The sequence below is a fragment of the Battus philenor genome, unplaced genomic scaffold (assembly GCF_028537555.1).
Source record: "Battus philenor isolate CCGP_79_NKW_IND1 unplaced genomic scaffold, ilBatPhil1.0.hap1 SCAF_29, whole genome shotgun sequence".
Classification (NCBI taxonomy): Eukaryota; Metazoa; Arthropoda; class Insecta; order Lepidoptera; family Papilionidae; genus Battus; species Battus philenor.
The window spans coordinates 4,122,259-4,144,618 of NW_027181692.1; the positions used below are offsets into that span (position 1 = coordinate 4,122,259).

General features: G+C 39.9%; 1 protein-coding gene across 1 annotated transcript in view; it reads right to left on the bottom strand.

Annotated features, from left to right (window-relative positions):
- Nucleotides 1-8,775: 8,775 nt before the first annotated feature.
- LOC137926111 (uncharacterized) overlaps nt 8,776-22,360 on the bottom strand; it is a 37,405-nt gene continuing 23,820 nt past the window's right edge. The window contains exons 7-13 of the mRNA XM_068769639.1: nt 20,585-20,803; nt 18,181-18,323; nt 16,602-16,743; nt 15,399-15,590; nt 13,229-13,431; nt 11,909-12,064; nt 8,776-10,255 (exon numbers count right to left, since the gene is read on the bottom strand). Of these exons, the coding sequence (XP_068625740.1) occupies nt 10,210-10,255; nt 11,909-12,064; nt 13,229-13,431; nt 15,399-15,590; nt 16,602-16,743; nt 18,181-18,323; nt 20,585-20,803 (1,101 nt within the window). The 3' untranslated portion in view covers nt 8,776-10,209. The remainder of the gene's footprint in view (nt 10,256-11,908; nt 12,065-13,228; nt 13,432-15,398; nt 15,591-16,601; nt 16,744-18,180; nt 18,324-20,584; nt 20,804-22,360) is intronic.

The following is a 22,360-nucleotide window of genomic DNA, read 5'->3' on the forward strand; positions in this document are numbered from 1 at the left end:
TCATCGGTGGATGATTTCAGAGTGCTAACTAAGCACCTTAGAACTGTGGGACTCTCGTTCCACACGGTCGCCCTCCCCGAGGAACGTCTCCTCCGTGTAGTTGTCCGGGGCATCCCGGTGGAAGTATCCACCGATGCCGTTATGGATGACCTTGTCAATCAAGGCATCCCCATGATCAGTGCTAAGCGCATGACAAGCGCGCGCACCAAAAAGCCTATCCCCCTATTAATGCTTGCAGTTGAGCTCTCAGCAGAGGGCAAAAAACTGTTTGAGATAAAAAGAGTATGCTCCCTCACGGGACTTACATTCGAAGCCCCTCATAAGAAGGGACTTGTGGGGCAGTGTCACCGCTGCCAATTATACGGTCACTCGGCCCGCAACAGCTATGCGCGGCCGAGGTGCGTCAAGTGCCTTGGTGACCACGGCACCCAGGACTGCACAGGGCAAAGTGATGCAACCGAACCACCGGCTTGCGTCCTCTGCCAGACTTCCGGTCACCCCGCCAACTACCGCGGGTGCACCCGAGCCCCCAAGCGGCGTCCGGTGGGCCCTCCGCGGGGTCACACCCCGCGTCGCCCCCCCCGGCCCCCACCCCACTCCCCGCCCACTCTCCCCTCCCCCTTCCCCGCCCGTCTCAGCATGGGCCAAGCCTCTTTACCCCCCCCCCCGCGTCGCTACTGTCTCTCCCCCTAAAGAGAGGCCTTCTGCCCCTCAGCCACGCCCATATACCCACTGCCCCCGTCAAGGCCTTCCCCTCGCAACAAGTGAGGCCCACTAGCGACGAGAACGACCTTGCGTTCCTCGGCGCATACTAAAATTTGCGGCTAAATTCAAAGCCGCCAAAGGTGTCTCAAAACTACTCGTCTTAGCCGAGTATGAACACCTCATTAGGGCCATCGAGGAAGACTTCCCGTAAGTCTTCCCTCATACTCACACGGACACTGATCCGCATCCTTTGGACTCTTGTTTGACGTCGCCATGCTTGAGTTTAAAGGTCGAATCAAACCCTCCTCCATCGCTGTCGCCTTCTTTAACATCGATGGCTTCGCTACTAAAAAAGACGAGATTGCTTTCTTCCTAATGAAACATAACATCGATGTTTTATTACTGCAAGAAACGCACCTCAAGCCCTCCATGGCTGACCCTAAAATAGCTAACTATCAGTTAGTAAGAAATGATAGGTTTCCCAACAGGGGAGGAGGGACCTTGATCTACTACAAAAGGTCCCTCCAATGCACTCCCCTTATCTCCCCTCCCCTTACTAGCCTAGAGGTCTCAGCCTGCAGACTTACACTCTCAGGTCATCCTCCACTCATTTTAGTTTCCGCCTATCTTTCCGGCAATAAACCACTGGTCACTGCCGACCTTCAAACACTTACTTCTATGGGTCCAGCTGTACTGATAGCAGGCGACTTCAACTGCAAACATGACAGCTGGGACCGTGGTCGTACCGAAGCAAAAGGACGCAAGCTCCTAAAACTCTCTAAAGAGCTTAATTTTGCCATAATGGCTCCTCCCACACCCACGCGATTCCCCATTTATAGACCCTACCAAAGGCCATCTACCATTGACCTAGCCCTATTCAAAAATGTCGCACTTCTAGTCAGATCGTTCGATGTGCTTCACGAACTAGATTCTGACCATAGACCTGTCTTATTAAAACTGGGCCAGTTCTCTAGTGAAGTCCCTGTGACCAAAACTAGCGTTAACTGGCATAAACTTGAGTCTAAACTCAAGGATATGAACTCCCAGCACCTCGATAGTATACCTGACTCTTTCAACTCGCCAGTTGAAGCACTCCAGGCGATTCACTCTCTCACTGACCACATGCAATCAGCCGCCGAAGATTGCTCCCGGATGATAGTTGTCAAAAACGATTTTGTCAACGCTCTTCCGGACAATGTTCGTCGGCTCATTAGAACTAAAAATAGAGCACTGAGGCTCTACGACAAATATAGGACCGACGAAAATAAACTTCGTCTCCGCAAATTACAAAGGCTGGTCAAAAAACAGCTGGCGGATCACAGAAACAAAAAGTGGGACACGCTGCTCGGAGACCTCGAGCCTTCCCAAGTCGCCTTCTGGAAGCTGACCCGAGGTATCAAAGCAGACAAAACAGTCCCCACCCCACCCCTTGTTCGCGACTCCGACAACTCCTTAGCATTCGATGACATCGACAAGGTTGAATGTTTGGCAGACAGCATGGAGAACCAATGCACACTCTCATCCACCCCTGTGAACCCTCAACATAGACGTGAGGTCAACATCACCGTTAAAAAACGGCTGATAAAACCTCACACTGGCCCAGATATCACCCCTGTAACCCCCGACGAGGTCACTGATCTAATCAAGGGTCTCAAAAACAAATCAGCTCCAGGCCCCGATGGCATCTCAAATAAAATGTTAAAGATCCTTCCCCCCCACCTAATCATTCTATTAGTGGCAATATTTAACTCCCTAATATCGAGCTGCACCTTCCCAGACACCTGGAAAGAAGCAGTCGTAATAGGGATCAAAAAGCCCAAAAAACCCCCCAACCTCCCGTCCTCCTACCGACCCATTAGCTTACTGAGTACTCTAGGTAAGCTATTTGAGCGCTTACTTCTTAAGCGCCTCCAGAAAGTTGCCCATGACCTCCGTCTCATACCCGACGAACAGTTCGGGTTCCGTCCCCACCATTCTTGTGTCCACCAAGCACACAGACTTACGGAACACATCTTAGATGGTTTCGCAAGGCCCCGCTCCCTTGTCACAAGTGCGGTGTTCTTTGATATCGCTAAGGCATTCGACAAGGTCTGGCACAACGGCTTATTATATAAGCTGTGGAAAATAGGTGTGCCAGATAGGCTCGTTAAGATCATCGAAGCCTTTCTGTCGAATCGTACCTTTAGATACAAACTAGACGGTACTTTTTCCTCCCTCCGCCCTCTCAAAGCTGGCGTCCCTCAGGGCTCCTGCTTATCCCCCTTACTCTTCTCACTATACACTAGTGACATCCCCACCCACCCCAATGTTCAACTAGCCCTGTTCGCGGACGACACCGCTCTCTTCGCCACAGGCATATTCCCCACCACACAAACACGCCACCTCCAAAGTGCAACCAATCAGCTGGGTGATTGGTTTCGCAAGTGGCGTATTGACGTGAACCCTGACAAAAGTCAGGCGATCGTCTTCAAGCTGTCCTGTCGTACCAAACCCAGACAAGGTCATAACCCGGGAGTAATCTCCCTCTATGATCGTCCCATCCCCTGGTCTAAATCGGTTAAATACCTAGGTGTCACCTTTGACACTAGGATGAGTTTCCAAATTCATGCGAAACAAGTGGCTAATAAAGCCCGCATGATATTATTCAGATTATACCCCCTCCTCAACCCTTCAAGCAAGTTGTCCCTTAGACACAAGCTCCTCCTCTACAAAACTTGCATAAGGCCAGTCTTCGCCTATGCAAGCGTAGTATTCGCCCACGCTCCATCTCATATCCTACGTCCCCTACAGTTGCTGCAGAATCGCTTCACCAGACTTGTCTAGATGGTTCCAACGCAACATAGATATCCACAGTGACCTCAAATTAGAAACCGTGCAAGAGTTCTTCCAAACATGCTCCAAAGCATACTTTGAGAAGGCTTCTGCCCACCCCAACCCGCTCATTGCGAGTTCAACTCGCTACAACCCCGGCTCCTCTTTCAGAAACCTCGTGAGACGTCCTAAAGATGTCCTCACAGATCCAATCATAGGGTTCACACAACCCACTCACCTGACACCACACCCCTCAGACATTCGCAGCTCCACAAGCACGAACTCCCCCACAGCATCATCTACTCCACTGTCAACCTCTCACCGCACGAAAACACGCGTGCGAAGTACTAAAATCAGACGCAACACTTCTCACCGTCCGAAAAAGAAACGACGCCGGCCTTCCGGCGTCGCCGCCGCGAACAGCGTGGGCGATCCGAGATAGGATCAGTATCCTACCTAAGATTGCCGAGTGGTCCACGCTGCCGTTATTACACAACTCTTCATGCATCACACTTCAGCAACATCGATCATACACGCGCACTAACCGTGCGTTCTACCGGCCAGCTCGACCGCGACCGACTGTGTCTTCGAGGGGCCGACCAGGTTGTTCCTAGGTTGTTCCTGTGTTCCTGAGCATCATCTTCGTCGCTCTCCATATGTCTCACCACCGTCCCTGATACGAGTCACGACACCCAAACTTGTAAAGTTTTAAAGTTCACGGACCCTTCCGTTCCGTGAACTCATATCGATGAAGCTGTAAAAGCCGCAAGGTTAACAGCAAACACTTCAACAGAAACAGTACAGTACAGGTCAACATTGACAGCGTGGGCGATCCGAGGTAGGATCAGTGTCCTTCCTTAGATTGCCGAGTGGTCCACGCTGCTGTTATCACACAACTCCTCATGCATTACACTCCAGCAACGCCGTTCACACACGCGCACTAACCGTGCGTTGTACCGGCCAGCAAGGTCGCGACGGATTTGTGTCTTCGAAGAACCGACTGGGATGTTCCAGAGCTTCGTCTTCGTCGCCCTCCACCAACGTCTCACCACCAAACCCTGAGACGAGTTCCGACACTCAAACTTTGTTAAGTTTTAAAGTTCACGGACCCCTCCGTTCCGTGAACTCATACAGATGAAGCTGTAAAAGCCGCAAGGCTAACAGCAATTACTTCTACAGAAACAGTACAGTACGGTCAACATTGGCTGTTCGGTAGCTCGATGCGATCGCACACATAGTACGCGCCCCTCGCGGCCCGAACAAATTACGCCGACTGCTTGCATATCGCTCAACAAGTCGCGCAACCAGTTGATCGCGAAAGTGCCGCCCGCCCAAATTAGTTCGCGCGTCGCCCATCGCGTCGCGCGCCGCCACCCTACTGCCGCCGCGCACCCGCTTCGCTGCGGGTACCGCGTTGCGCACGGTTCGGTTGACGTGCTCGGCTCCTGCGCGGGTCTAATGTTGTTAGGAAATAGGACCGATAGAGAACGTCTTATCATAGATATGACGCTCAATTTACTCTTAACTAGATAGAATTATACAAATGGTGTAGGTGCTGAAGAGCATTTACTTTCCGTGCGAGGTCAGAAGCAGATAAAATAAATTACCCTGTTTTATATATATTAGCCGACAAAGCCTAGTTAGAAAGTCTATATCATAGTAACCAGTTAAAGGAATATTTTCGACGCGTCTGCTAATTAGTAAGAATTTGATTTGTTTCGAGATAACGGAATGACGACTTTAACACTCGTTATAATTCTCGTTGCTTTGTGTAATTCAATATATTCCCAATTAATATTGGAATATATTATGCTGAGAACGTTCTAATAAATAAATTACGTACATAAATAAAATATATAAATTTTCAATTTCAGAAGGAAATAGACTGTCGCAGATAATAACAAGAATTCAAGTAAATGCCGTGCCAAAAAGACAGAAAACGATGTCGTAGGAGGCGAGCGTATTGCGTGCCGTTTCCTAGGCCGTGCATCGACAGCCTTCCTCGCCACCACATGCCACACTGCCCCGTGTACAGGCCCTGCCCTCCATACCATGCCGTGTCCAACTCCAGTCCTTCCGACTATTCTGGCCCAGAAGAAGATTACTGCACTGTTGACAACTGCCGCAATGCTCCCATGTGCATCAACACTCAGCCGCCGTACTGCCCTTACGGCTTCAACGATCCATGCAGAGAAGCCTACGCTAAACCGGAAGTACCACAATACTACGAAAGAGATGTACGTGATGCGAATCAACCGGCTCGACCTACAAGCGAGGTGCAGCAACAACGTCAACCGCAAATGGCTTCCACACCATTACAACAGGCGGCGATCCCTCAGAGCTATCCGACGGCTCCAACCGCATCCTCAATACATAACCCGTCGTGCGGCCAAAGGCCCGATACATGTCCGTACAGTCTAAATCCACAACAAGCGAATGCGCCGTGTCCACAAGTTGTCGTCCGCTCTTCGACACCGGAACAGCAAGGCGGGCAGAGACCAGAGGCTAATTTTGACCCACCACAGTACCGTACTTCATCTAGACTCAACAGTTTTACTGGCCCTGACAATCGTCCGAGGGATCCGAGGGCACCGAATCAATTTCCGTCATATTATTCTCCGACACACGATTCCGCACCTTCGCAAAGTTACCTCGGAATAAGAGAACCCCTTCAAGAAACTCTTCATTCCGACGAGTGTTTGAGCAGAGGTCCCGGATACTGCAGCATGAAAGCGAAATGCAACAAGGAATTGTCTTTTAAAAACTCTACGCATTACTATACCCTTCCTGAGTCGTCTGCAGGCGGCAATTATGGACCACGGCCGCCATCGGCTCACGATCTCCGTTCTAATTTGACGGAGGGAGCTGTACGAAGGCAACCTGTACCGCCGTCAATAACCCAAGATCCATTCTACATGCAATCGGCAGGACAGGGACGCGTGAAATCTAAATCTCGTGAGCGAAGCATCCCGTATATCCACGACGCGGTGTCGACTTCAATACAGACTGGAAACCGGCCGCCCAGCTGCCTTTGCCGGTTCCCGCCCGCCTTCAAGCATTTCTCCTGTACCGGTAATATCAACGGCAAATGCTGTTGCGACGATCGCGACTAAGTTTCACGTCCTATGTTTATAAACACAACTGTCAAACCTTTAACCATCAATTACACGATTTTGTCTCCGAGTAATTATTTGTGTAACTCTTTTCATCTTCTACTCAATCTCAATCTCAATCAAGTGCCTTTATTATTGCAGGCCGTGTTTACTTTGAAACGCGAATTGACAATGAGCTCTTTCCCTGTCATTCTTTCCTCTGGGATTTTTTTTATTTACTCACGCCATGTTGTAATAATGTTTTGGGTTAACAAAATGTAAAAGAAATTACACGAAAGTTTTTTTTAAATACAATAAGTAGTAGAAAATGCAATCACAGGTTAAAAATTTTCTAGGGAACACTGCGTAACTGCTTAGAAAATATTCCTAACATCGTTTTCGTCGACTACTCCTAACATGGAGTAATTATTTTTTAATCATGTATTGTCGTGCCTATATTTTCATTGAAGCGTAGTATGAAGTTTGGTGTTGCAAGTTGAACGGTTTTGGTGAGACTAAGAAACTTGCAGACGTTTACCATCGATTTGTCCATTCACCGTCATTTGTTTGGTCATCCTTTCTAGAAATGTGAGCCGAAAAACATTACGTCAACATCAACGGCGCATCGAATAGAGGAATTCCACATAAAAAAAATTGTTCATTTACGTCGGTATAAATACAGGCGAAAATCTATTATATACACGCATCTAATTCGGACTTCGTGTGGCTCTAGGAAGAATCCCACAGTAGAAAGCCCGGTTTTGATTTTGGATTACATCTCTTAAAAAAATCTTATCTTATAATATTGATGCTATGCCTTCTCGGCATCTGATCACATTGCAAAATGATCTCTATTGTAATAATTGTTTTCAGCAAACATTACTTCATCTTTCTATAAAATATTATTACTTTCTATATTATGTAATGTGTAAAAATCGCAACGGGATGATGATATTTTTTGTATTGTCGCGGCTTTCCTGTCTCCTATATAAAATGATCACTCTGAAATATGGTAAATATTATATTTATTGTTCTACATTTATTCTTTAGGAATTCGACAGGTCAAAAGTTCCTGTTATTTGTCCCAGCAGTACAAAGTTTGCAGATAGCAAATATTAATCAGTTTTAGTATGGAGTTATCAGAAATTTTGAACCATTTTTACCCACTACATTATTATTACTGAAACCATATGTCGTCGAATTTGATTTGAGGATAAGGTGTACCATACATTACAGCAATTGTACATTCAAACATTTTGTAATTTGTTCACCCGCTTAAAGCCTTTACACCTAGAAAGAATCACTCTGTATACCCAACCTACTAAAAAAAGACATTAGTATTGATACCAATTTAAAGTGTAACTAAAAATTACGAATGAATATTGAAAAATGAAAGAAGTCTATCAACAAATGTTGAGAAGAAAGAAAATAAATACATTTAAAAAACTTTTAAGTTAAACGGTTTTTTGATACCCATATTGTGGTGGTTGTGGAAAAATATGTACCTAGTCCGCCATATTGGAACGGTGTCCATCTTGAATTTTAAATTTTAACATAATCATCGTGTTTTACTAGTGTAGCCCTTTCATTTGATACCCATATTGAATGGGTTAAGGAAAAATATGTAATCCGCCATTTTGTATAGGCGGCCATCTTAGATTTATAATGTTATTGATTTTATTTTATTGTATTGTCATCTAAATTAAATGTGTGTACCAAATTTCAGATCAATTTGACAACAGGAAAGTGCTTAAATTTCAATTTCTAATTTTGCCCCAAATAAATTCCGTACGGGTCGAACTAAATAAAACCGTTAAAAAACCAAATTCATGTGTTAATATAGTAATATACAAACATATATTAATTTTTAACTGTAAAATAAACTTATAACATCTCTTGATGCCCAATTTGATTATAAGATGTTTTGTTTAGTGTTCGAAATAAAATTAAAACCAGATTGGAGTAATCGAAAATTCTTATCCTCATTATAGTTTAATGTTTTTCATTTCGCTGGAGAAGTTTCCAACACGTCAAGAGATAAACAAAATGTTATAATGCTCAGTACTTGCATACTGAAGTCCCACGTATTTGGTCGTTTTTATATGCCGCCTAAAACTTTCTGCAACGAAATGTTTTTCTTAGATCATAAAATAAAACGCATTAAAAATCAAAATTCAAAACACTTTATTTAAAAACAAACTTACATAACCTTATCTATTGACGCTTTAATACGTAAGTACTAACAATTCTAAAGAAGTAAAAATTAAAGGTTTTAAATTTTGTCGAGTCAAGTTTTCGGTTGCTGGAATTGCACCTGTTTCATATAATTTTTTAATCAATAATTATGACCAAAAATTTTACTAATGATCAGTTCTTTTTTTTATTTTAATAATCACAATATTTTATCTGTTGCAATATTTGCACCTACACACATGTGGCGCTTTTAAATCGCGAGCGTCGACTTACGGCTAAGCAGAGGTAATTGAATTAACAAGTACAAGAAGTTAGAAGTTAATTAAGCACAGACTCTGTCAAGAGGTATATTACTATATTTCAGAGTATGTTCACGATAAAGATCTTTGGAATTGAATTTGGCAAAAATATATAGTAGTTTATACTAGTACTAGCTGATCCCGCAAACGTTGTTTTGCAAAACAAATTAAAGTTTTTATTTAACAAATGTAAGATAAGGGTTGATCGTAGAAGGGTGAAAATTTAGGTTTGTATGTATTTTTGTATGCTGCATCATAATAAAATAAAAACCAAAAAAATTGTCTAAAAAATTAAAAATAAAATTTAGGGGTGGACCACCCTTATCACTTAGAGGTATGGAAAATAGATAGTAGCCGATTCTCAGACATACTGAATACGCATGTAAAATTTGGTAAAAATCGGTCAAGCCGTTTCGGAGGAGTTCAAGTTAGAACACCGTGACACGAGAATTTTATATATTAGAAGATAAAAAACATACAAAACCAACTGTTTCTTGTAAGTTTTTCTCAGTTGGTTGGACGATTATAAATAATTGTAATGATAATAAAGCAATTTTTAATTTGACTTAGAGCAAAATCAACTCTATCTTGAACAACCGTCTTGTTTGCCCTGTGACTCGCCTTTCAAACCGCGGCAACAACGAACACCGCGCTTCGATCGACGCCACACCAAGCGGCGAGCCATTTCACAATTCTTTATAATATTATTTCTGCGTGTGTTTAATGTAACTTTGTCAATACAAGCATTCTACATAGAACAACCGTGAGGTTTACTTCATACAACAATGTCTCACTTTAGTTAAGATACACAAAGTAATCTATAAATAATATCCTAATTCCACAGGCTTATCATTAAAATTCAACAAACAATTTTGATTTATATTTAAAAATAAAATTATCCAGTCATAAAATTTTAAACTAATGGCACTGTTCATTAATTTTATTACCAATTTACACTTACAACTAATACACACAAAATAATTTAAACAGTAAACCATAAATTTAATTTATCCTTTAATAAAATATAATTGTCTCCATTCTCAATACATAATAATGTCTATAAAAATAAATCAAATAGGTTATTGATTTTTAATCTGTGCGAAAAGAAATTAAAAAGGTATGTTGAAAGGATAGTTCTTATGCGTCTCGCCCAATCTGAAAATATTAAAAACGATAATCATTAATAATAAATTCTATAAAAAGTACAATAAATACTTTTTAATTTCAATAACTTTTTAATTTTACTATGTCGCAGTTATGTTCCAAATCAATAAAAAAGTATTATTACCCTTAACTTGGCAGATTTTTTTTAATATTACATTAATATTCATACCACTTGTCTTTTAAGACCCAAGGATGCCAACAGAAAAAACTGAACAAGCGTTCGAAAATTAAGAAATTACTTAAACATTCACATACAAATGATTACTTTGCGTTCAAAATTGATGCCACTATTTTTTTTAATTCTGATGTATCTCTACAGATACATAATCAAGAATAGGGTTAAGCATAAAAAAAATCATAACTGATAGACGTAACAAAATTAAAATGAAATATGTAAAGTATGGGATTATGTGCGTGCTTGTGCCTTTCATACATGCAGTACAAATAAACTAGTATATGGTTAAGAGTTTCTCTCATCATCATTTAGTCGCTAAATGTCCAATGCTGGGTTTAGACCCCACTTAAATATTTCAAATAGGACCGGAAGGAAGCGTTCTGCGTACGACGTCTACGGGAGGTTCCCTGTTGCACTTGCCGATCCATGATTTCACTAAGTCCCCATCTATCGTCTGTTCTGCGCTCTTTGTGGCCACAGCCTTATCGGTCACTTTCGACATTCTAGATTCGATTTCTTTTTTATTTGTAAAAAATATAAGCATCATTGAGTATTTCAGAGTTCTAATCAGGTAATTTCCACCTAACTGATTGACTTTGAGGTTGAATAGCCAGTGGCTTGTCAGGGGTCGAAAACATTTTCCGCGGGTCATATTCAAAAAAAAGGTTATCATTAAAAAGACGATTAAGCTTTTTATTATTAATATGTTGGTTATTGTGTATGGTATTTCGTCTAAACAACTATTGTAAGGACTTGTTAATAATGAAAAATTGACCGCGCGATCATCAAGTGATAGAAGAAGCTACATAGTTAATATACGTTACAATATAGCATACATATAGTATCAGCGAAAGCCTTTTTCCAAAAATTATATATGATTTTATATTAAATTTTTTTAGCTGTGTTATTTGATGAAATTGAAGCAAGAAGTTGGAAGAAAAGGGCCGAAATAAATAAGTAGAAGGGGAGTAATCTTTCATTATGATAACGCTAGAAAACACTAATCTTTACCCATTCAAATTAAAAATAATAGTTAAAAGACTAGCTAAGAGGTGCTAATGTTTGTGTCATAAAATACTACTACGATAAAATAAAATACTACAATAAATTACTTCTATATAATATAGTTAAATGTGAATGAAATTTGAAAAAAATTGTCTCAATTGTTTTATTAAAATTCGAAGGAATTTCTTCGATAAAAACTCTATTAATACATGTTAAAAATAATTATTTTCTACTATCTGTCCTTCCAGACTATACTGCCAGAAGTTATTGGCTTGTCGCATGCCAATAGAAAAAATAAATTAATGTAACATTTTAGGGTGATCGCTTCAGATATGGTGATTGGAAGTAAGTATATAAAAGCGTCAAAGCCTTTTGCCAAATAATTTGTATAACTTATTTGGCATAAGGCTTTATCGTTTCAAGCATCCCCTATCAACATACGCCAATGTTTAATTGACACTTACCCTTTAAATGTATAAGTTCTTTTGTTTCTGTTGAGGGTGTCCAGTGCGGTGAGGTGCGATGGCAGGAGGGTGACGTGCTGTGCGAGGAGGTTCTCATGAAGGTGCGCTCCGCTCGAAGATTTTACGATCACGCTGCGATTATTGTGCAGCTGGTAGCTGGAAGAAGAATATGTGATGGACTTCTGTAGGACACTCAATAACACAGGTTTATAAATTGCACAAAGATTGCTAGCTAGATTGATAGCTTGAAAAACAACTTTAACCTTTTGATTAAGATTGTTTAGATATGGGCTTAGTTAAGATACATTTCTTTTCTGGTATTATCTTTTCTATTTCGGCAGAAACATTTTTGGCCGAGACTACTCTTAAATTTAACTCAACGGATTTATTGATTAGGGCACAACATGTTTGACACCCCTGGATTAGGGTATGTATGTATCCTACATTTATGATAGATTTATTGTTGATTTACAAAAAAATGTTTTTTTGCTAAACCGACGCATGTTATGGTTCCCTGTCATTTAAATTGTAATTTGTCTTGAATTTTTTTTAAATGTGTTGTGTTTTTGTAATGCAAGTTCTGAAGACAAACTCTATCAAATAAATAAAAATGGAAACAAAATTTAAGTCGTGGTAATTCTTTGCAAGAACTTGACGCTTTATTTCTTAAGGTAGAACTTGCTATTACGTAGCCATAGTGTTCAGAGATGTATGATAAAAGATAAAAATTGTTTATGATTCACATTATCCAACAGTTGCGACCACCGAACTCGCATATGTAACTACGTTTACATGCATTAGCACCAAAACGCTAACGCCAAGTTACTTTAACAACAACATATCGGATTTTTTTATTACGACATGTTTTCCAGATTTATCGGCTTTTCTGAAAAGTATATTCTTCGAGATGGTATACGTACCTATGTTACCTTTAAAAATAAAATGTATAATCTGTTTTTTCCCCTCTTGCTTCGAAAATATGATTATAGAGAACAATATCGCAGATATCATAGACTTAACGCCACATTATCTCTATAAGACGATGCCATAGCTTGACATAATATACCGCATAGAGGAGGTACGGAAAGTGAAAGAATTACTCCCAGATCTAATAATAATAGTAGCAATGAAAAGGCGACGACAGCGTCGTCGTAGTCATTGCCGTAAATAGAGTGGTAAATAAAATTGGCAGGAGAAGGTAAAGAAAACTGTGATCCTATATACACCATCGGTCTGCCAAGAGCACACAAAAAAACAACGAAAGAGTTTTCAAAAGTAGTCACAGTAAGTCAGTTAAAATATTTAATAAAAGATATTCACGCCACAAGTAACTGTCCTGGAGTGATCTCCAGGCCCGCAGCCATTACGATCACCAAGGAGTCGTCGATGACCGGCGCCAGGGTGCTCTTCAGCTCAGCAGGGGTACCCTTGGAGCCCAGCACGCCGTAGCAACTGAGCTTGATGCCGTACGCATTGCAGACATCCTCCAGTCTCTGTTGGCTGAGGTACGGGTGGCATTCTACCTGAAGATATGACAAACACAGTCAGAACTCTTCATCCAAAGCCGGACGTATGGGCGCCTTTAGAGTTTATTTCCCACGTCCATTTTTCCTCCACCCTTAAACGAAGGTTAAAAAGTTTTTTATGGTATATTTCAAAATTCATAATGTAAAATTTCTTTATTCAAGTAGTATATTTCTTTATCCAAGCATTTGCATGCTCTTTGGACCGCTGCTTATTATAACATTGTAAGCATTACGCTATCACCGGCTTGGAATGTTAATCTGCTGAGAGTCAGACAGAAAGTCAACAGCTGCTCATCTTAAATGTAATTTTACAATCTTTGATGTTTACATTATACCATCAATGTAAATGAGTCAATAAATCAAGTTCCATATATTTCGATCAACTAAAAACTCATGAATGCTATTATAAAATTTATTAATTAATATACTTTTAATTTTAGATTTCAACCGGAAGGTCTAAGATATCTTGCGCATTTTATATATATGCATACATTCCAACCCCTGAAAGATATGTCAATTTTTTTAGCACACGTTCGTCATCATTTTTTAAAAATATTTTAAATTATTACTTGTTCAATAATAGCGAAGTTTAATTTATATTTTCTTAATTACTAACATGTTAATTTATGTCTACTTACTATTCTTTATAATTTTCTTTAAATACATTTTATACTTTGTTACTTTTTATAATTGTTTGTTAATCCCATGTCTATATTTTATGCTTATATTTAGTGATTAATGAGCTATTTTATGACAAATGTAATTGTGGTGTTACGTTATAATGTTAAGTAATTTATTACTTTACATCTAACATTTTAAAATGTGATGACAACTTGTGATGTAATTTGTGTCCTTGTTATATAATACGTACATATGTACGTCATGATAGAGGAGGTATGTATATATATACCTATTATATATTATATAATAGAAACACACAAAATACAAAACAGGTTACATTAGTATTTATCAGATATACGTGGCATGGTTTCTCAGGATTTTTAGGTCTTATAACTCCACCAAACCGACATATATTCGCATAATCGCATACTTTTAAAAGCTGAATAACGTTAAATGCGATCACGCGATTCAAAAATTCGATTTGCAATGAATTCATTGTTTGCTGCAAAAACGATGTCAGTGACTCGTAAACAGTGATGGTTAAAAGTGCAAATTTCAGGGGGTGAATGTATGGTATGTTTTTGTAGTAGTATGTTTTTGTTTTTAATTATTGTATTCTACGGTGTGCATAATACATTAATTATTTATATACATTAATCGAAAAAGAAAGGATTTCAGAAAAAAAATATATAACAGAATGACAACATTGTAAGAAAAATCGTTTATAAAAATCGGACTACTACATATTAAAATTAATTATAGTTTACTGTCTATCCTTTCTGACTTCTAACTGCAAGAAGTTACAGGCTTGTCGCATTCGAATCCAAAAAAAATAATAATTAATGTAACATATGTTAATATAATCGCTTTAAATATTTAATGGAAACAGGCGTTATTTTGCGGAAGTCCATCCTAATTAAGAAAAGGACCAATATTTAGCTACTTCCGTACATGCAGTGCCAAACACAGAGTACTGCACTCTGTGTTTGGCACTAATCGGTGTAACACAACTCCTGAAGATGCCCCGAGGAGGGGTGAAACACGCGTTGAGTGATTTAACGGTGGCAGTTGTGTAATTCGCATTGTTTGCCGCATGCGCATTTATCAGCGGGCTGGCGGGCGGTGCACTTTGTTGCACGACTACCACTGCTTGTGCGGAAGTGACTAAATATTGGTCCTTTTCTTACATAGTCGCTTTATACAGGATGTTTGGAAGTGAGCTATGCATTCATCTCTTTTAAAGCTTTATCTTTGCACTTTAACCATTTACCTGTATAAAGGAAAATAATGTACGTTTTGAAAAATTCATCGTATTACATAAATTAGTAGTATGTCTGTCTTACTTGGTTGACGACAGGCTTAATGACGGCTTTCTGCACCACTCTCTGGACCTGTTTGGAGTTGAAGTTACTGACACCACCGCTTCTCACCAGCCCTTTCCTTATCAAGTCCTCGATGCCGTACCAGGCATCCATGTAATCGTTCTTCGAGAACTGGAGCACGTTCGCTACCTTCGGCAAAGGGTCGCCGCCCTCCTGTACAGATATCAGAACAGGTATAGAAGAGTAGCCACAACACCTGTAGGGGTCGGCCACCCGTTACCTAACCGCAAACGGCGTGGGTGAACCCAGGTTCGATCCAGATCCATTCTTGGCCTCTGTGGTTCACGCTGCCGTCCCAAGTCGAACACACAACATCAACACTACACAGCTCTACTCGAGTAGAGTGGTTTACTACGTGAGAACGTCATCGTACAACTGCAATGTCTCTGTCCAGCTTCTGTTTTATTTTTAAAATCACGGACCCTTCCGCTCCGTGAACTCAGTTCCGATGAAGCTGTAAAAGCCCCCGGACTAACAGCAACAACTTCAGCCGAAACCAAGAAGAAGGAAGCGTATAGAAGAGTCACATTGCTTGTGCAGCCGATGACTGTTCGGGCTGGTAGTTGCGGGGAAGATAAGCCACTAGGTGACTTACGACATATTCAAGATTGCGGGAAGAAGCTGGATGCGAGCAGCGCGGTCTCGTGATGATCCTTTGTGGAAGCCTGTGCCTTGCAGTGGGCTCACATGATGATCAAGATATTATTATTCAATTTGGATCCTTTATAGTGTTTATGTGTGTAAGTAATGAGAAGAATTCGGGATGATTCCTATAAAAAAGAATGACATCTTTCAACTTCAAATATTCCAGACGAGTTCCAAGCGCGTTCTGATCTAATAATCCACTACAAACCCCGATGGGTTTTTTGTGATAATTTTTATAAATATCCTTGACATGCAAGAGACCGTCTAGGTGCCATCTTTTAAAATTTGATGAGAGAAGAGTCAGGTTAGTGGTGAAACCTAATGTATTGCAAGGAATTCTCTTTAAACCTGCTACGTAGGTCTTTAGCTCCGAGCAGCATATCCGGGCCCCTTTTCCTACACGCGAATACTGAGAAGGTTCAAAATTTTTCTTCTACAGAGTTAAATAAAATTAAAAAAAATCACAAAGTCTTCTAAATATGACGTACTGGCGAGTCATTAATAAAAATAATTGCTTACCAAAAGTGACATTGGGTTGTGAATGAGATACAGATCAAAGTAATTCAGGCACATTGCTGACAGTGAATTCCTACAGGCCTTCTCCACCAGACCGCGCTGGTGGTACGTACTCCACAACTTGGATGTGATGAAGAGATCCTCCCTGAAAAGTTACCATCAAAGATAAAAATAATCATATAATCGGCTTTTTATATAAAAAAAGTTTTACATACAGTATGTTTCATAAACTATAAGCGAGAATATTAATTTAAAATGTCTGTGTCACTGTTTTTAAACGGTTTTATTTAGTTCGACCCGTACAGAATTTATTTGTTTATTTATTTGGGTCAAAATTAGAAATTGAAATTTAAGCACCATCCCGTTGTCAGATTGATCTGAAATTTGGTACACACATTTAATTTAGATGACAATACAATGTAATAAAATCAATAACATTATAAACCTAAGATGGCCGCCGATACAAAATGGCGGATTACATATTTTTCCTTAACCCCCTCAATATGAGTATCAAATGAAAGGGCTACACTAGTAAAACACGATTATTATGTCAAAATTTAAAATTCAAGATGAACGTCGTTCCAATATGGCGAACTAGGTACATATTTTTCTACAACCGCCACAATATGGGTATCAAAAAACCGTTTAACTAAAAAGTTTTTTAAATGTATTTATTTTAATCTGACATTTAAAAAAGTAGAATAGCTTGCTGACTTCCACATACACGGACACCGGTATTGTTTTTATAACTCTATTGAGTATAATAAATATATTATTTTATACACAATTCGATTATTTATACCATAGTTAATTAGTTTCGTACAACATAACGCAATTTTTTTTTCAATGTGTAAACATATTTTAAAAAGCCGCAGACAATTATTCTGCTAAATGTAAATAAATTAATAAAATATAAAAACAATATTGAACGGCTTTCTGAATAATAGAACAATACAGGAAAACAAACTTTGTTGAATAAAGACAGGATATCACACATCATATACAGTGATATTATAAAATAAAGTAAATAATTTACCAATACTGTTTAAGCATTCAATCCCTAAATAATTTTCTAACTCTAAAAATATCCAAAACGGAAATTTCTGCATTTGTTTGTAGGTGTTGCACATTCTGGGAATCGAGTTTTTTTAATGCGATGTAGCTATACACCCAGGTCACCGGATCTTACCCTCCATAGACTATTTTTGTGGAGGTATCTGATGAGTAAAGTTTACGAAACTAATCCCGTGACCATATCAGCTCTTAAAGAAAATATTCTTTCGAAGTTAATGCTATCATAAGATCACTTCTGCAGCTAGCAGAACGATACACCCAGGTCAGATTCCAATAGTGTGCCAAACACAATGCTCAACATTTAAATAACATTATTTTTCATAAATAAAATCCGTAATTTTTTTTTAATTATTGTTAAAATAAATGTTTAATTAAACCAGTTTTATTATCATTTTAAATACGAATTTTGCCACTGGAAACCGTATATAACGTATTAGGAACTTCAAGTAATAACTAGTGAAATACGCCGAAATTTCCAACGCTGCGGAGGCCATAGACAACACGGTACCTTTTCACGGTTCCATCGTTGATTTTATTGTTGATCGCTTCTCCGACCTCTCTCTCGTTTCCGTATATGTACGCGGTGTCTATGGCCCGGTAGCCCATGTCAATGGCGGCTTCCACCACGTGCCTGATGATGCGTTTGTCCAACTGTCAAAGATTATATAAATATTTTACATTTATGACCCAATTCATGAGCGCAAATAAATTTGTAAGGAAACTACTAATAAAAGTTTTTTAGTAGTATTCAAAAAAATTTGATATTTGCACAACGGTTTAAGTGTTTATACACGATAATTGATTTTAGATATAAAACATTTAAAGGGGTCCAAATTAAAAAGATTTAAAAAAATGACGATGAGAAAAAGTTTTTTTTTAAATTCGGATCACTATTATGCTTAATTATTGTTTATTATCAGTCCTTGCAGACTGTACTGCCATAATTTATTGTCCTATCGAAATGTCGAAAAATAAATCAATGTAACATATATCAGAGTGATCACTTTATATAAGGTAAATAATTGTAAATGGATTTTGCTTGAATGTTTTTTGCTGATAAATGATTTATACATTCACCCCCTTTAAAGCTTTTGTACATATAACAAATTGCTTTGTGTTATAAAATATCATTATTTTGTACAAAATTTAATGTTTCACTTCTACAAAATTCAATCATGTGTAGTTACATGATGCGAATTGAGAATTAGAGAATTCGTGGAGTATGATCATCTCGTATGCATGCCATGCAAATAACTAAGATCGTGAGAAATGTGTAGCCAAAATCTTGTCTCTAAGCCTGTAAATGTATTTCTATAAAATTATATTGTATTACTGTACCGTTTCAAAGAAGTTAATGTTGCAAGCCTTATAGCTTTTACAGCTTCATCTGACACGAGTTCACGGATTGGAAGTATTCGTTGTATTGTTTTAGACAAACTTTATTACGTAAGTATTGGATGTATAAGAGATAGTGTGTGAGTGTGGCGAAAGTGAAGGAGGTTAAAAAAAAGTTTATATTTGTTTACTTTTTATAATTTATTAACACAAAAAACAAGAAGCAATGACGTCATAGGCCTCAGAGTGACTACAATCCTCTTTAGAAGAATGAAAATACCTCTTTTAAAGTTTATTTACACCATTATAATAAGATAAATGTTTTAGACATCCAGAATTCGAAATTATGTTACATGAAACACCTCTTTTCGTCTTCGGATTCACTACTACTACCATGACAAAAATCCACTGACCACTTGTGAGTGGTACAGCTTTACTACAGATATCTTAGAGATTTGAGCATACTTTAATTCATCAGGGCTATATCTAAACAAGTAAGCAAGATGATGCGGCAGCGGACAGGCTACAAAGCATGCAGAACTGATGGTCGCTGGGGCGTTGAAGTTCTAGAAGGGAGATTGCGGATCGGCTAGCATCCCGAATGACGTTAATCCATAAGGTGAACAAAAGACCTTGTTAAAGTCATCGAAAAACGCAGAATTCAGGCAATGGAGAAAGCCTTGCTCGGATATTCGTTTCCAGATAACTAAGGTCACCTATGCAGCTTAAGGAATTGCTTGTTTAACACGTTCACTGCGGCTTGAGGCCGATTCAGCCTCATGGTAGACTTTGCACTGGTGCGGCGCGTAAAACTCGTGTTTTCTCCCTAGTGCGGCGGTTGTTTACACTCAACCGTATGAGGTATGACAAAGACAAATATAGCTTTCTTTGTGTCTGCGAAGCATTGACTCAATATTGTAAAAAAAATGATTGAAACATGAGGCAGAAAAGGCCTCAACCGCACTACTAGGAAGTTCAGCTTGAGGCTGATTCGACCTCAGCCGCACCAGCTGAAAGTTCTTCAAAATTGGGCCCGCAGTGAACGTGTTAAAATTGCAGTCTATGGGCGTGCCACCGTGGCTCGTTTGGAGCTGAAAGGTACTTGAGTGATGACCACCAACCGGTAAACACGAAGTTGATAGGAACAACGATATAGTTAAAGTCGCAGGAAGTCAGTGGATACGGGAAGCGCAAAATCCGTCTTCGTGATGATCTTTGGGAGAGACCAAGTCTTGCAGTGGGCATCTATCGGTTGAAAAGAAAAAGAAGACGACCACTTCCATCCGGTCTTATTGAATGTATACGGGGGAAGCCTATATCCACCAATGGACGCCTTACAACTAAAATTTGTATTCTTGCTTTAAATAAACACATGCTATGCGGAGGCGGGTACAATTAACTTCAACATAGAATAACTACTGTAGCGAGCAATTATCTATCCCACATTTGTCCAGCTGTGGACATCTAAGAGCTGAAATGATATTGATGAAAAACACTTCTTAACTTCCTCCCAATAGGTTTCTCGCAAACATAACTAATCACTTGTAGCTTCTATAAGTACAATTTAATGGACTCACCAGCGCTGTTCCCAACGCCAGTGAAGGCATCTTCGAAGAATCACTCAGTTCCAGGTACGAGGCGTCCACGGAGCCGTAAATCTTCTTCGCTTTCGACAATTCTTCTATCTTCCGCTCGTATATCTTCTCTGTCTCACTGTCAAGAACGCTCTCGGACCGCGACGTCATCGTCAAAGGCGATTCGGTTCGTTCGTCTGCCTTCGCTGAACTCAACTTACCCTGAGAATTAGACAAAAATATTTATTGTGAAAGACATAAAAGTGTTATCCTTTTTATTATTTTTATTTTATACTTATTTCGCCGTCAAGCCGTAGAGTAAGGTTGTTTTTATTTTCGTGCGCTTCGATGGAAATTAATTAAATTTCGTACAAATCAATGCACGCAAGTTTTATCGCAGAATTTGTAATTACTGTGGAGATATCATGCGAAAACCCCCGATTTTTTTTTTTTTTTTTTTTTTTTTGTTTTTTATGACCCCCGCTATTGGGGGCCTCTCGTACCCCTATCTGATTTTTGGGACAGGGACCTTTTCAGCAATATTTTTCACATACGTTTTTATTTTCTTACTCGTCTTTCTTTCTTTACATTATCATTTCTTTCAGTCTGTTTTCTATCTTTCATTCAACAATTCATCTTTCTTTCTCATTTGCTCTATTCAACTTTCATTCTTTCCTCTTTTCTTATTACTAATTCCATTTTATATTTTTATGTTACCTTTTTTTATTTTACAATAATAACAATTTATTAATATTTTACAATAAATTTCTTACTCTATAATTATTTTTCATTTATCACAGGTTTATGTTTCATTTTGTCACTTTATTTTCTATTTTCTATTTGTTTATTATGTTTGCGTTTTGTTAATGCTTGTAGCTTTTTTGACTATTTCTTTACAGAGGGTTAAGAATGAACTTTTGAATTCCCCGCCTATCAGGGAGGCAATCGAGTCCTCCCTGATTTGCACGCCAGACCGGCACTCGAAGTCGTACCGGAGTCCCCCGAATGCGGGACACCGGGCCACAAGGTGGATCACGGTCTGGCCCACGCCCGGTTCACAGAAGCACGAGGGGTCCTCCTTGAGCTTAAACCTATAAAGGTACTCAGAGAACCCCCCGTGCCCCGTGAAGAGCTGGGCCGAGACCGCGTCCACCTCGATGCTGCGGAGCACGCGGTAAGCTGAGGCGGCGTCCGGGAAAAACATCCTCGTTACCGAAGCCGTCGTTCCTTCTACATACCTCCTGTTCCATTCGTCGAGCGACTCCTGTCTCAGTTGCCGCTTGACGAATGAAACAGGGCATCTCTCATATTCTGGTCGTCTTTTACTCTTCAGGGCCGCTTCCTTGGCAAGCTGGTCCGCCCTCTCGTTCCCCTCCATCCCCGCGTGCGCTTTCACCCAATACAACCTTACATCCTTCCCTTTTTCTCTCACTTTCATCACATTCTCCTTCACTCTTAACGCTAAGGGATGGAGGGTGTCCGATCTTGCGACAGTTTCGAGAGCGGACCGCGAGTCGCTCAGTACGGCGCAGACTTGCGCCGACTCGCCGGCCGCGTACCCTGTTGCCTCAGCTAGAGCCAGCAGCTCTGCCTGGTATACGGTGCAGAAGTTGCCCAACTTGAGTTTCTTTGTGTATGACTCTACGGCGCCCCGCTTGACGCAGAACGCCGCACCCACCTTATCCTCTATGCGGCTGCCGTCGGTATAAATTACCAGATCGGCAGCCGCGGTGGCAAGTCGGACTTCCTCCGCACTTTCCCCCAGACAGGAGAACTCCA